The sequence below is a fragment of the Aquila chrysaetos genome, chromosome 12 (genome assembly GCF_900496995.4).
Source record: "Aquila chrysaetos chrysaetos chromosome 12, bAquChr1.4, whole genome shotgun sequence".
NCBI lineage: Eukaryota > Metazoa > Chordata > Aves > Accipitriformes > Accipitridae > Aquila > Aquila chrysaetos.
The window spans coordinates 36,110,770-36,124,210 of NC_044015.1; the positions used below are offsets into that span (position 1 = coordinate 36,110,770).

The 13,441-nt window shown below is 42.0% G+C and overlaps 1 protein-coding gene across 8 annotated transcripts in view; it reads right to left on the reverse strand.

The window, feature by feature from the left end:
• Positions 1 to 13,105, reverse strand: part of CC2D1B (coiled-coil and C2 domain containing 1B) — a 35,811-nt gene extending 22,706 nt beyond the window's left edge. Inside the window, exons 1-7 of one of the 8 annotated variants that reach the window (XR_003925919.2) lie at positions 13,012 to 13,086; positions 12,356 to 12,460; positions 9,174 to 9,315; positions 4,574 to 4,689; positions 3,614 to 3,733; positions 2,376 to 2,513; positions 93 to 366 (exon numbers count right to left, since the gene is read on the reverse strand). Coding sequence is in view for 7 of the 8 variants with exons in the window: in XM_041127656.1 (XP_040983590.1) it covers positions 93 to 366; positions 2,376 to 2,513; positions 3,614 to 3,733; positions 4,574 to 4,689; positions 9,174 to 9,315; positions 12,356 to 12,421 (856 nt within the window). In the remaining variant the exon portion in view is untranslated. Of the gene's footprint in view, positions 1 to 92; positions 367 to 2,375; positions 2,514 to 3,613; positions 3,734 to 4,573; positions 4,690 to 7,693; positions 7,765 to 8,209; positions 8,305 to 9,173; positions 9,316 to 12,355; positions 12,461 to 12,563; positions 12,705 to 12,775; positions 12,853 to 13,011 lie in introns of those variants that run through there. The other 7 variants (XM_041127656.1, XM_030031914.1, XM_030031915.1 and 4 more) reach the window with 7 other exon arrangements.
• Positions 13,106 to 13,441: the final 336 nt, after the last annotated feature.

A 13,441-nucleotide genomic window follows, 5' to 3' on the forward strand; every position in this document is an offset into this window, starting at 1 on the left:
CATAAGCAGTGCTCTGCTACACAATTCAAATATCACGAAAGACGTAGCATTAAAATAGTGTTGCAACTGCTTATCCTCTCAGGTCATGGTACCTGTTTCCATGGTAGGACTAGAACCAGCACGACCCTGTAGAGACTCTGATTCCAGATGCTGCAGGGCCTCATGAGAAGTCTTCTGCTCATCATCTGCAGCAGACTCAGGTTTATTCTCCGGTAGGACACTGACTGAATCTCCTGAATTCTCTAGCTGCACTCCTGCAGCTTGAGATAAGTGAGAGGAGCTCTTTCCTGTTGCAACAGGAGGTGGCATTTCTTCCTCATTGATTTTTTTGCCTTTCTTCACTGCAGCCAGCATGGTTTCCAGTGTCTGGCAGAGATGGAACAGCAAAGTCAATAGGCATTTTCATCAAACATATTACTAGCATAAAACCATTAAAACACAAATTCATTCCCTTACACGCGATGGGATCTATTACGCACACCACTACAGATTGCTGCCCTTTAGCTCCCTATTTTTCTGCAAGGCCAACTTCAGTGCTAGTGAAAGGTGTCAAATTATCAGAGCAACAAATGCAAAGGACTTGTTACCAAACTGCAAGTACCTCAACACCTAGAAGTATTGGATAGCTGACGTGGTCCACTCAGCTTTGTCACAAAGTCACCAAGGACGCCATTTATACTAACTGTAGACAGATTTTATGTCTTTAAAACAAAATAAAATACACTACTCCGCAATGTCACTGCCTATGTGGATTCAGTGAAGGAAGGAGTCTGCATACCTATTTAATGCAATGAGAAAAGCCATTAAATACTAACAAAGGAAATGGAGCTTCAGCTGGTGACCTATGGCAAGAAGCTCTCACCATTTATAACATGGCTTAACTGCTGTTCATTTTTTTAAAACCCTTCCTCCACCACAAGTATTATCTTTCTCAATATTTTTATTTTTTTTTAATTTAAGTTTCAGACAAAAGACCACCACACACTTTAAGCCAAAACAAAAAGTTTTGCTTCTTTCATCTTCCACAGAAACTGAAATGGAAGGACAGAAAGACAACAACAACAACAAAATCTCATCAGTGCCAGAATCACTGCTATTTTTGGTTAGCCATGACATTGTTTGACCTATTAAGCAACAGTGGCAGAGATACTTCGGACTGACTGCATGTGAGATTGGGGTTCAGACCAGTACAGCAACCCACACACAGCTCTCTCTTCTCCACGTGTGGGATGACAGACTGACTGGAAGTGGTATTATACACTGAGATTAAAGTTCTCAGTTCCAAGAATTAAGTACAAGAGATAACTGTACACCATTTGTTGGCATGTCATTTTGCTAATTAAGGAACTGTGAGCTGTGAAGTGAGATTTAGTCTATTATCCCTGTGCTTAGGCACAGGGAAACTCCCTACCTTGAAAAGCAAAGGAAGTGGCAAACAGCGCACTAAACTTCGTTATTGGATGAAATAAGCTGGTTTGCCTATCCTTCTTGCTCTCTGAAAGGTCAAGTGGTTTCATGTACGTTCCTTTCAGAGCTAGCAGGCAGTAGACACATACAGACTTCTTTCTTGTGCATTTCCTCCCCTGGGTTTGGCCTCAGTTGTTCCCTTTGTACCCTAAGACACCTGGTAGCTAGTGAGACATTACATTCTTCCTGCAGTGGACAGTGCTGAGCTATAAAGATTTGCTCAACAAGACAGAGCTGGCTGCTGTCTGAGGTGATGCAGGAGACCAGATGAAAACAAACAGGGAAATACAGGCACTCTGCACAGCAGCAGTCACCAAGCACTACCAACTAACTGCAAGTACGCCACCTGGCTGAAAAGATGTAAAGCTGAAGCAACGGCTCCTTGCTGCAATTTTTAATTGCTTTAATGAAAAATCCTGTTCTATTAGTTTTCAAGCACAGCCAACGCACTCAGGGAAAGGTATCACCTTCCTTTGTCTCACAGAACTGAGTGGAAGGTTAGTATCTAAGGGAAGGCATCAGTGATGAATTGAAAGGTGTATGTGCTAGGAAAGCTCCTAAACTTTGCTTTAAGGTAACACTGAACAGTCATCACAGGTCAAATTCAGATCTAGATGGGTGGTTTAATATCAGCACGTACCCCAAACCCTGCCTCCAGGTACCACTAGCCACATTCAACAGAAACAAAGCTGACCCAGAAGAGGCATTTGAAGTTACACTTTATCTGTGTATTTGCTACATCAGATTGGTAGTAAGTAACAAGAAATGTTTTTAAAGTAACTCAAGGCAGCATATTAGAATTTCTCTCCCCTTTCAAGAAATCTACACACCTGGAAAGACTCTGAACTACACTTTAGAGAACTGACTTCGCCTCCCCCTCATTCACATACCTGATGAACCCAACTTACCTTAAGGCCTCTTTCGTATCGGCGTATTTTGGCACTCTCACCTGACTCCTTTGCGTTAGAAATTGCTGTCCTATAGTTAGCAATTCTCTTCTCTATTGCCTGTTGCAGCTCACTGGTAACAGCAGGAAGTGAGGTGGTCTCAGAAAAAATAATAAAACAAATCAAGGAAACTTATTTCATCCAACTATATGAGTTTTCTCACAGCACTGAAGAACAAATACTCCTCTTCTATACACAGTCCTGTTAATCAAGAGCGCAAGGACGAAAGAGTCTCTAAAACAGAGCAGCACTTGTACTATGCTAACGGTCCCTGGATCCACCTCTGGGCTTTCTCTCAAAGGCGTAATAGAGAAGAATGGGTGGAGACATTTAGAAAACTCACAGTTACAGGGTAATTGGAGCCATGTGGTTAGAGAGTAGGTGAAGAGAACAGTGAAGTCTCTCAAACACCACACAACAGAGGGTGTGAAGAGGTATTTTTGGCACAAATCTTGTCTTTTTCTCTTCTTATTTTTGAAACATGCTAGTTTACTCCCTTCTGGGCTTCTTCAACCTCGTTTTACTACAAAAGCTCTTTTTCCTCCTCCTACAGCCTGGAATTAGTTCAGGGACAAAAGCAGCCTAAGCAAAGTTATGAGTAGCTACTTACAAACACTCTGCGGCTACAGAGACCTTTCAGATGGCTGCTGATGTAATTATTGCCATTATCTCTACAGAAATGCTCTTAAACCCATTTATTAATGGGCCCAATGCACAAGGGCACTGGAATCTGTAGCACACAACAGAAACATGGCAGTAACTGAATAAAGGATTGACAAATGAAGCTGAGAAAGCTAATGCTACTGAGAAAAATTCCACCAAGATGTCAAAGATGCTGAGTTATAACGAGTCTCACAATTTCAGTGTGCCGCTCATTACTCTGAGGGGGAAGATACAAACTCTGGAAGCCTGAACTGCAGTCTGCATGCTCATATGTACAGTGAGGGACAAGACACACTTCACTACAACTGTTTACCTCGTCAATTCTATGCTAACATTAAAAATCATCCTCTGAACAAAGCAAAACATTCACCTATATCAATACAGCATTGGTTTCGACAGAGAAGGCAGCAATAGTGCAGTTTCTCCTTCCTTGAAAGACAAGAAGACCTCTCTAAATCCTGGTCTGTGACCCTTGTATGAGCTGCATGACACCAGTGATTCAGCAAAACTGTCAGGAACACGAAGCTCTTTCCTACCTGTGGCTGCAGTTCAGGTTGCTCATTTTCTGGTTCAGCTGTGGACGGCTCCATTGCTATCGTTTCATCCTCACAGCTTCCTGTCTCGCCTTCCACCCCCAGAACTTCTTGCAATTCTGCCTGAAGTAAAAGTAAAAGCCAATAAAAGGCTTTTGCTCAAAATTTTCTATTTCCTCAAAAGACAAAATAAAAATCAAGTCTCAAGCTCCAAAACCGTTGGATGGACCTTGAACCCAAACAGAGAGTCTAAACATCTTATATTCTGGTGGTTTTTGGTTTTTTTTATTAATTACTTTTTTTTTTTAAAATTTTTAAATGAAACTGGTTCTACTTGTATTCACAACAGGAAGCCAGCTACCACTCAAAAGCCACACTGCAGCTCCAGGATCACCACACAAGTTTGTGGTTAGAGATCTGACCTGAAGCTGGAGAAGTTCAGAGAAGTACTTTTACAAAGATCATTCAAACCCAAATTTGAAATTTCCAAAAAGCATTTATTAACAACGGCAATCAAAAACACTGCTTAACACTCCTTCCGTAAACCCTGCCAACTAGATCACTCATTGAAATAACAAAGAATTTCTTGGAAGCTACACTCTCAGGCCAAGCACTACTTGAAGCAGTAGCAAGATGGTGACAGACATCACTTTAAGGAGAATGTCCCTGGCTGTATTTCACCAGCTGCCATGGAATGGGATTTCCGCTGTTTCCCCCAGTCTTCCAAGACCCTCACACATATGAATGTTAGTTAGGAAACTCTCCTACTCTGGTGTGCAGGGGGTTGGATCCTGCAAAGCCTTATATCTAATGGGATGCTTTTGCAATATTTTAGCTTCTCACCACGAAGTTAACAGACATTTTGGATAAATGCCGTTCTGTTTAAAAACAAAACAAAACCAAACCAAAAACCCCAAACAACAAAGACATACTAAAACTTTTTGCTAATAAAGTTATGCATACCAACAGGTCTGTATCTTTCTCCAAGTCTTCATCATCTGCTTCTTCCCCCTCATCTTCGTTCAGGTCCTTCATACACTCTGCAGCCATCTTTTCAATATGATCCATGGGCAGAGGAGCTGTAAAAACAAAACCACAAGGAGCCATAAATGCTAAGTAACAGTTACGCAGTCACTGGATATAAATGCTAAAGGAGTTGCTACCAGCTGAAAGATAGCACTGACTTCTCCTCCTGCTTCCCCTTTATCAGATAGTGTCATAGGTAAATGAGACGATATTCGTGGGTAAAGGGCAAAGACTGGGGAAGTGAACATCCAGGAAAAAAACAATACTAGCGTTTCTGAGAGCAACAGTCAAGGCAGGCAATAAGACAAGGAAAATGACTGCATCCAATAACCTAGCTGACAAATTAGATCTCAGGGAGAAATTATATCTGTTTACTAATACAAGGAAACCGAACGGCAAAACCATTAGCACCGTGATAGACTAGGAGTTGTGGTGGGACACAACAGTGCTCAGAAAGCATGGCCACAAAAGACAAAGATACTGTGGTAAGTTTGCACGGTAATGACATTTAAGACTGTGTAAGAAAGACAAGTAGGACTGGATGAAACAACTGCTTCAGGGAAAAATTACTAGAAGTCACCTCAAGCTCCTAGGCTGATTTAAGACACAGATAAGTACTTCTATGATATTATTTACAAAAATAGCTAGTAACAAAAACTTTGTCATTATGGAAAGCTTCAATTTTCCAAGGAAAAAATGGAGAATACTATTATTCTTGGATGTTACATCAAAACTGTATTCGTCAGTTAAGCTAAAAATCAATGGTGGCACGAGAGAAAATTAATATAAACTCTTGATGAATAAATCTGATTAGAACTTTCTATCCATGAAAGGCAATTACTGGAACAGCCTCTGTCCCCAGTTGGAATAAACATCTGAACTAGTTTTAAGCTGATGATAGATATTTACAAAAGGTATTTATGATGTGATTGTCCATATTAACAAGGCCTGGGCTCAGCATCCTTGTCAGGTCTTTCTGTTCTGTGTCCTTTGTCTCACGGCAGTTTACCCTAACAAAATGTAATTCACTCCTGATGTAGCCCGACTGACAGAATAAATTCTGACTCCATATGGGACAGAAGTGGTCCACATCCATTCATCCCTAAGTGCCAACAAACTATTTCTTTTTCCTAGTTCCATCCCTTTTCTCCTCCCTCACATTGAACTAATTTGAGTCAAAAGTACTGTAGTTCCCAAAAATCTGCATGTATGGATATAACCGACTTAGCCCAACAGTTAAGTGCACGAGATGCAAACACTTGTATTAAACATCCCAGCACGTCTGCCAGTAAACTTCTGTTCACATTTTCTTTCAAAGCCAAAAATATGTTATTGTGTGTATTACAACAGCAGACTCAGCCATAAATCAGAACAAAGTTCAAGGCATTTACCATAAATAGTGCTGAGCTCAAAAGAGTTCCCAATCAAACTACAACTAACTAAATCACTGGATTTTTGTATAGGGTCTACATTACACTTGACACTCTCAACAGTTGATCGATTTTCTCAATCTACAGTCTTAAGCACAAAAATGTCTCTCTTCATCTCATGTCAAACTAGGTACGTATTAAGATATTAACATCAATTAACATCAATTTTAGAGACATACTGAACAACACAAGCCATAAGCCAAACACGGCTGTTAACATGACAAGCAAGAAGGCACAGCAAACTATCCGTATGTTTGAAGACAGCAAGAAAGGAAGACAAGAAAATCTTTCTACCTTGAGAAACTACTTGTTTATACATCAAACACCACTGCAAAGTCACACTTGGCATGCAAAAATAGAACGCTCCAAATCAAGGCATCATACTTGTCCTGAGCCCAAAAGCACAGAGAACTGCTAAGCAAATCAGAAAAAGTGCTGTTTCTTCTGCCTCTCTAACTATACTTCCACATTTTCTGCATTGCTGTCTCATGCCCATGAGATTTTCCCTTTTCCAAATCCTTCTTGGCTACTTTGTCGTGCAATTTCTCTTCATGTTTCTGGTCTTCACCCTGAAAACTCTGCTTAACTCCTCCTTGCCGAGTTCTCATCTCTACTTCATGCTGTGCCAACCACAGCTCCCTTAACTATCAACTTCCTCCACACACTCTCAAAGGTGAAGTTACTTGCACACAAATTCCAACTGTCCACTTAAATGCCTCTGATACTTCCTTATGCAGACATACAACTGTGACTCATCAGTGTCAGTAAATGTTGCATAAAAAACAGATCTTCAGGACAGAGCTTTACAGTCAATTTAAATGGATCTAAACCAGATCCCATCCATCCCCTGCATTTGCTGAATCAGCTGAAAACTAACCCAGGTACAAAGCTGTTTCTGTCCAAATAATCTAATTTACCATATCAGTGCTTCAGTACCTATATCAAACATGTTGCTCATATGTTTGACCCTTAGCAAAACTCTGCAACTAGGACAGTAGGCCATATCCAAAGGCAACTGGCTGTACATCAAGGGTCAGAGTGTTCCCTACATGAAGCCCGACTAGAGGCAAAAAAGACAACAGAACCTCCTCGGATGGTTGGTTCAGCTCTAATCCGGTATGGCAAGTTGAGGCTACAATTTCAAACATCCGAGCGGTTGACCAGCTGGCATTTATCAGCCACAGATAGCAGAAATCTCTGTACTTCAGATGTTGCAACAGTACAGCTTTTGCTGTCTGCATCTTCAAAAGCCAGAGGGAGAGATCACTTTTTCCTCCCCATCAGAGGTCTAGAATGTAAATCCAGGAGTAAATCATTGCATCTTCTGTTGAGCCAAGAACCGAGCGCTAATATGTATTGTACTGGGTCCATTTCTCCTGTCCTTCTCCAGACAGGATCTGTTTCTCCCCTGTCCTTACTGTACCCTCCTCCTTTCCAGGTCTCAGCCTGCATCCTGCCCCCACCATGTACCATGTCCCCATCACTACAGTGTACCAGGTCCCATGAGTCCCCAGTGCCAGCTGTTCATCTTCTACGAGCTTCTATTCTATATATTCCCAATTCTACCAGGAAAACAGAATAGCTGTAAATGATTTTGCAAAATAGTTGTACAAGCCGTAACACATACCTTTAGAAGGTATAGTAAATGTTAATTCTGCACTGTCTGAAGTTTCATTTCCCCTCTTACGAATAAAGAGACTGAAAAAACACATTAAGTGACATGATCAGGGTGAGAAGGAAGTCAGCACTTGAAAAGCTGACAGCGACTGAAGAGCTCCTGACACACAGATTCATCCTCAAAACATTATCCTGCGTGTTTTAACCACGTGTAACCTATGTCCAATGGCAGAAGTTCTGCTATTATGCTAATTAGCAAAATTATGCTTATTAGCTTTAAGGGTTTACTACAATCTTGAAATCTAGAGAGTGGAAATTGTTTAGAATTTAGTTTTAGATACAAACACCTCCTCTGTCTCTCATCAACTACAGTGTTTAGACAGTCACTTTTTCTAAATATTTTACAGTTCTTCATTTCCCTGCTGCTCTGTGTGAAGTCCCTTCAAATATTACAGGCCAATTATTGCAGAGCTGCAAATAAGGTTGTAGTTGTACTAACCCTTCTTTCCAGCATCTGCTCGCACACCTGTAGCAAGGGTAGGTCCCATTCTCCTTGTCCCATCTCAACCACTTGCTGCCACCCCTCCCTTGCAGCCACAGCAGCATTCAAATAGGCAGGTAGCAAACCAGATCAAGGAACTGATTCAGCTGAAAACCTAGCACAACAACAGAAGTTTGTTTTTTTAGATCAGTTTCCTGAACCAGCTCACCCTGCAGCTCCACAAATATGTATACCAGCTTAGCGGTAGAGCATGCTCACTAGAGACTGCCCCTCTCAGCAGCAGCCTTCACTTACAGTAGATTACAGTAATCCTGTAAAACACTGCATAGCTGCACTATCAGACAAAATTAACAGACGCTTAAAATATTAAGAATAGTAATGATCCATTCCAAGAGACACTCTAACCTGCATAATACAAACTACAGGATTCTCTCAGTAATTCCATCAGTTCCAGGATTTCCCTCTTAAAAGGGTATTCAATTTTGGTTACAGACTCCAAGTAACTAGCAATCTAATGCTTATTCAGGAAATTCAGTCTTTAAACAAAACCAGAAGAACAACCAAACAACAAACAACCCACCCTCCACTAGAAACACAATTTCCATTTGGAATTCATCTAGCACCTACTACACCTTTTTATGACTCCGTATGCTAAACAAGCATGTCTTAATTTAGTCATTAAATTGGGTAGCCATCATATATCTTTTTTCTATGTCTACAAGAGCATAGACAAAAAAACCTCTTACTCTTTTTGTGGCATAACAACTTAAACCTTTCAAAGTAAAAGAAAGAGTAGTCACAATTTCAGCTTCTTACTCTTTTTGTGGCATAACAACTTAAACCTTTCAAAGTAAAAGAAAGAGTAGTCACAATTTCAGCTTCTATCAGTAATGAAAAAACTTTTTCGATAAATCAGTGACTTGTAAAGAGCTATCTTTAATAAATTATTCAGGTTGTCAATAAGTAAAATCCAGATACTTTAACTTACTTTTCCCTTTTGGTTTTGATTTCCCTTCTTTCACTTTTCCTCCTGTGATAGCTGCAAGCTCTGCTTCTAGGTCCCCATCATCCCCACCTTCCTCTGCACCCAGCAGCATCTCTTCAGGACTGAAATCTACAAACAGCCCCAGCTGGAGCCAAGGGAAAATAAAAAATTAATTAAAAAAAAAAAAAAGTGCAGTTAGAACAGAGATGACACTCAAAAACATCACACTGCATGGATTATTTAAACATTTTCATGCATTCTGGATTCTGTTCATTTCTTTTAAAGCCCACTGTCACACCACTTCTATTACCAAAACAATGCATATCAGGCACCCATAACTGATGTAAGGTACATAAATCTTAATAAGCCACAAATACTCCCTCTGAAACTTTATACAGCCAAGGATTTCTTAAAAATCAAGCCTACCTAATAGTCTGACATAACAAGGTAAAATAAAAGGATGTCTTATACTGAGCCTCATGAAGCAGATACCATCAGGAAAGTTCAGGGCAGTTCCTGTAACAGCTAAGCCAAAAAAAATTCAATCATCATTCACACAATACAGGTCTGACATGCATACACTGCAGAGATTTCACCCTTATCTCTTGGAAGAAGCTATATTCACATATACAGAACTGTTCTATACTTCTTGTTACCTCAGTTTGTAAATCAAACACATGGAAAGCACAAACACAAGGAAACACAGCCATTACAAACCCAGCAATGCCTGCGCTACACTGGAGTAAACAATCAACTCTTTAGAACCGATCATCAGCTAAGCAACAGCATCTCAGGTAATATTATTAATAACAGCAATCAGAATTTGACAAAGCAGTGGGGGTTATCACTCAATTGCTGTAAAACATGCCAAAGGATATAAGTATCAGAGAAATCTCAGAGGTCTTAGTCTAAAAGGTATTCTTCTAAGATGCCATTTTAATCACGATTTTTATATTGCCGGTTAAGATACTAACTGCCCCAGAAATAACAACACTTTTATTCAAAGTATGCTAAGCTTTTTCATAAACATGAATTGACTGAAGTAGATTCACCCTATGAGGTAGGTGGAGTAGCTTTTCTCAGACTTTTTCAAAGCACAAGCCCCTGTTGGTTTTTTGGTCAAGTAGGCAGCAGTTCAGCTTCTCTCAAGCAAAGGAATAAAAATCAGTTGTCATTACCACAAGGGTTAACAATCTCCTCCTGCCTGCAAGCATGTGAAGTGCTGCGAGAAGCTGAAGCTGCCTGTCAGTTTATAAACTACTGTGAATAAGTAATAACTATTTTTTTTTAACTCTATAGGAATTGAGGTGCTGGCGGCTACTGCCTTGAAATATTTTGTGTCCCTCTTTGAACCCTTTTATAATCCCAAAGGAGAATGTGGAACAAAGCTGAGAAACACTGATTCCAAGGACCAGGAACAGTATTCAAAAACAGCAGCTATTTGTTTACTAGCCCTGATCCTGCCCTTGACATTCTGTAAAGCACTGGGCAGATCAGTTAGCCACCCTCTGCCTTACCCATCTCCTTTCCGTAAAACAAAACTAATATATTTGCAGTCTTGGATAGAATGGAAAGAAGGTCAGGACAAGACTTAATTAGGAAATATTTATAATGGTGATCTAAAGATTCAAGTTCTATAGAACACACATACACCTTTTATCAATGTGCAAAATGGATCAGGAGCACATGTGATCTGTTCATTACTACACTGCAAGTGTAGAAAGTGAAGCAAGTGTAGTAATGAATGAAGTCAAGAACAGAATCCAGCAGGTCTAGCTGTAAGTCTCTCAATCTGTTCAGTAAGGCACATTTCCAACAAAATTAATAGCATTAAAGAAATGTTTAATAAAACAGAAAAAAAGATGTTAGAAAAAACCTGCAGTTGATATACTACATAGCACAAAACCAGTTCAAATTGAGTTAATTTGCAAGTGAACAAGCCATTAGTATATTTGTTTCAAGACACAATCCTCCATGCTTTAAGATCCCCTGAATAACTAACCGAATTGAATTAGAAATTAGTAAAATATGTTAATTGGATCCTTTACTTACTCTTTATCTTTTTAGATTGTGGTTTCTTTTTTTGGAAGGGGGAGAGAGATTTTCACCTTTTACCTTCTTCCCTGTTCAAATGAACTAAATCATATACTGCCTCTCCAACTGAGAAATGCAAACTTCATATTAGAGCAATGGTGACATTATGGATCTCTAACTAAACCATTGTGCCTCCAGTATGAGAAAGCTGGTTCCTAAGAAATCACCAGAAGAGAGTAGCTTAAGCTATTTTCTCTATTCTAATATCCTATTCCAATCTCTCTTCATGTTTTCCTATAATCTTATCAGTTATTCCTCCTCTATATGTTACTTGCCTCTATTCTACCGTCAAAAGTTTCTAAAGTTCCATTCTGGTTCTAACACATTCTGTACCTCTAACTGTACTCTCTTTTTCTTCCACTATTCTACCCAGAATTTTGCCTTGGCTGTATTTCTAATTTTGACACCGTTGCCTGACTTCCTACACCTACCAACCATGACTAAATCATGTTTCCCTCCTCAAGGCTTCTGAAACTACATCCAAAGGTAAAGAGTATGAAAAAACCCACAACACACGGACACATCTAAGCTCACTTTTAGCTACAGAAGGGGGCCACAGGCTTATCAGTCTATCTGTTGCAAGAAAAAATGACTATACACAGGGAAATTAAAACTAACTGTCTCTGGTGTAGCACCTTAATGTTCTCCCGTATGTGCCCCAAATGTGTTATTTGATATTTTGGTCTTCTTATTTCTGTTTTCTTAGAGATGTAAGAAAAAACCTCCATATAGCTATTGAGGTTATTATTAAATCTCAGTACGGCTGGGGTAGGAAACTACTATAAGCATGAGTCATGAGGTCTCCTATGAAGATTACAGCATTACAACATTGTGGCTTCCTGCAAGACCTCCACTGCTGCATATGAGATATTTACTTTTAAGAAGAATGCGCTAAAGAAGAAAGCAGGAAAACAGGCACCACACGATTTCAATTTTTTCACGGTCCTGCAATATCTTATTAACACATGAGAGATTCTAGCAGGAAAACAGCAGCAAGAGGTCTGAACGAGACTACCCTTAAGAACGGTAGGAGTAGGAGGTTTCCCTACCTGCTTTGCAACCACATCTCCCTGGCCCTTTGCCTTCCTTACCTGCTTTGCAACTGCAGCTCCCTGGCCCTTTGCCTGAGGGCTTTTTTTAGGTCTTCTGCCAAGCATGCTGGTTCATGAATTTCCCAAGATTGTGTCTCTACGGGACTGAGAGCACATGAGATTGAGCGTCAGTATCCTCGCCTGCCTCAACGCACGGCAAACCGCACGAAGGCGGGCAGCACAGAGCAGGCTGCGCACAAACACGCACCCGCAAACACCGGCCAGCAACGAGGAAGGAAAGCGGGGGGCACGCACCGTGTAAGACGCTCCCCAGGGCCCAGGCCCGCCAGTGCCGCCTTCCCCCACAGCCGCCCTCCGCCGGGCGCCCAGCCCGGCCGCACCCCTCCCTGCGCCTCAAGCGACTCGCACCCGGCGCTCCCCCGCAGCCCGGCCCGGGCGGACAGGCACGGCCGCTCGCACCCGCGGTCAGGGACGGCGGGACCCCCCTCCCTTCCCCGCCGGACCCAGCGCCGTGTGAGGGCGGGGCAGGCCCGGCCCGCCCCGTACCCCTGTGGAGCCCTCCCCGCCCCGGCGCAGGGAGGAGCCGGCGGGAGGCGATAGGCTGCGCGCCGTGTAAATAACCGCCGCCTCACCGCCGAGGGGGCCGCGGACGGCACCGCGAGAGGCCGGCCCGCGGCGGGCAGGCCCCGGCTCACCTCGGCCTCCCGCCGCCCGCGGAAAGGCGCCCGGTGAAGCGGCGCCCGCCCGGCACGGGGACGCCTCGGCCGCGGCTCCGAGGCAGCAGCGCGCCTGCGCGGAGGGGCGCTGGGTGGGGCGGGGCCCAGCGGCGCCCCGCCCCGCCCTGCGCTGCGCGCGGGAGAGGCGATCGCTCGGCAGGATCAGTTTTTGGAGGAGCCTGTTCTATCCATCTCCCAATAACCAATGCATTTTTGTGAACGGGTCGATTACGAAAGCAGAGTTCAACAGACCTGCACTACCTGAGGCAACGTCTTGGAAACAATCCTCAATATCAAAAAGAAAAAAGTTGGTTACTTGAATGACAAATTTCCTCTGGTATTTTTTACTTTCTTGGGAGCAAACAGTCTCCTTAGTGCAAACTGGAAGTTCCTTTTCATTATCTCAGTA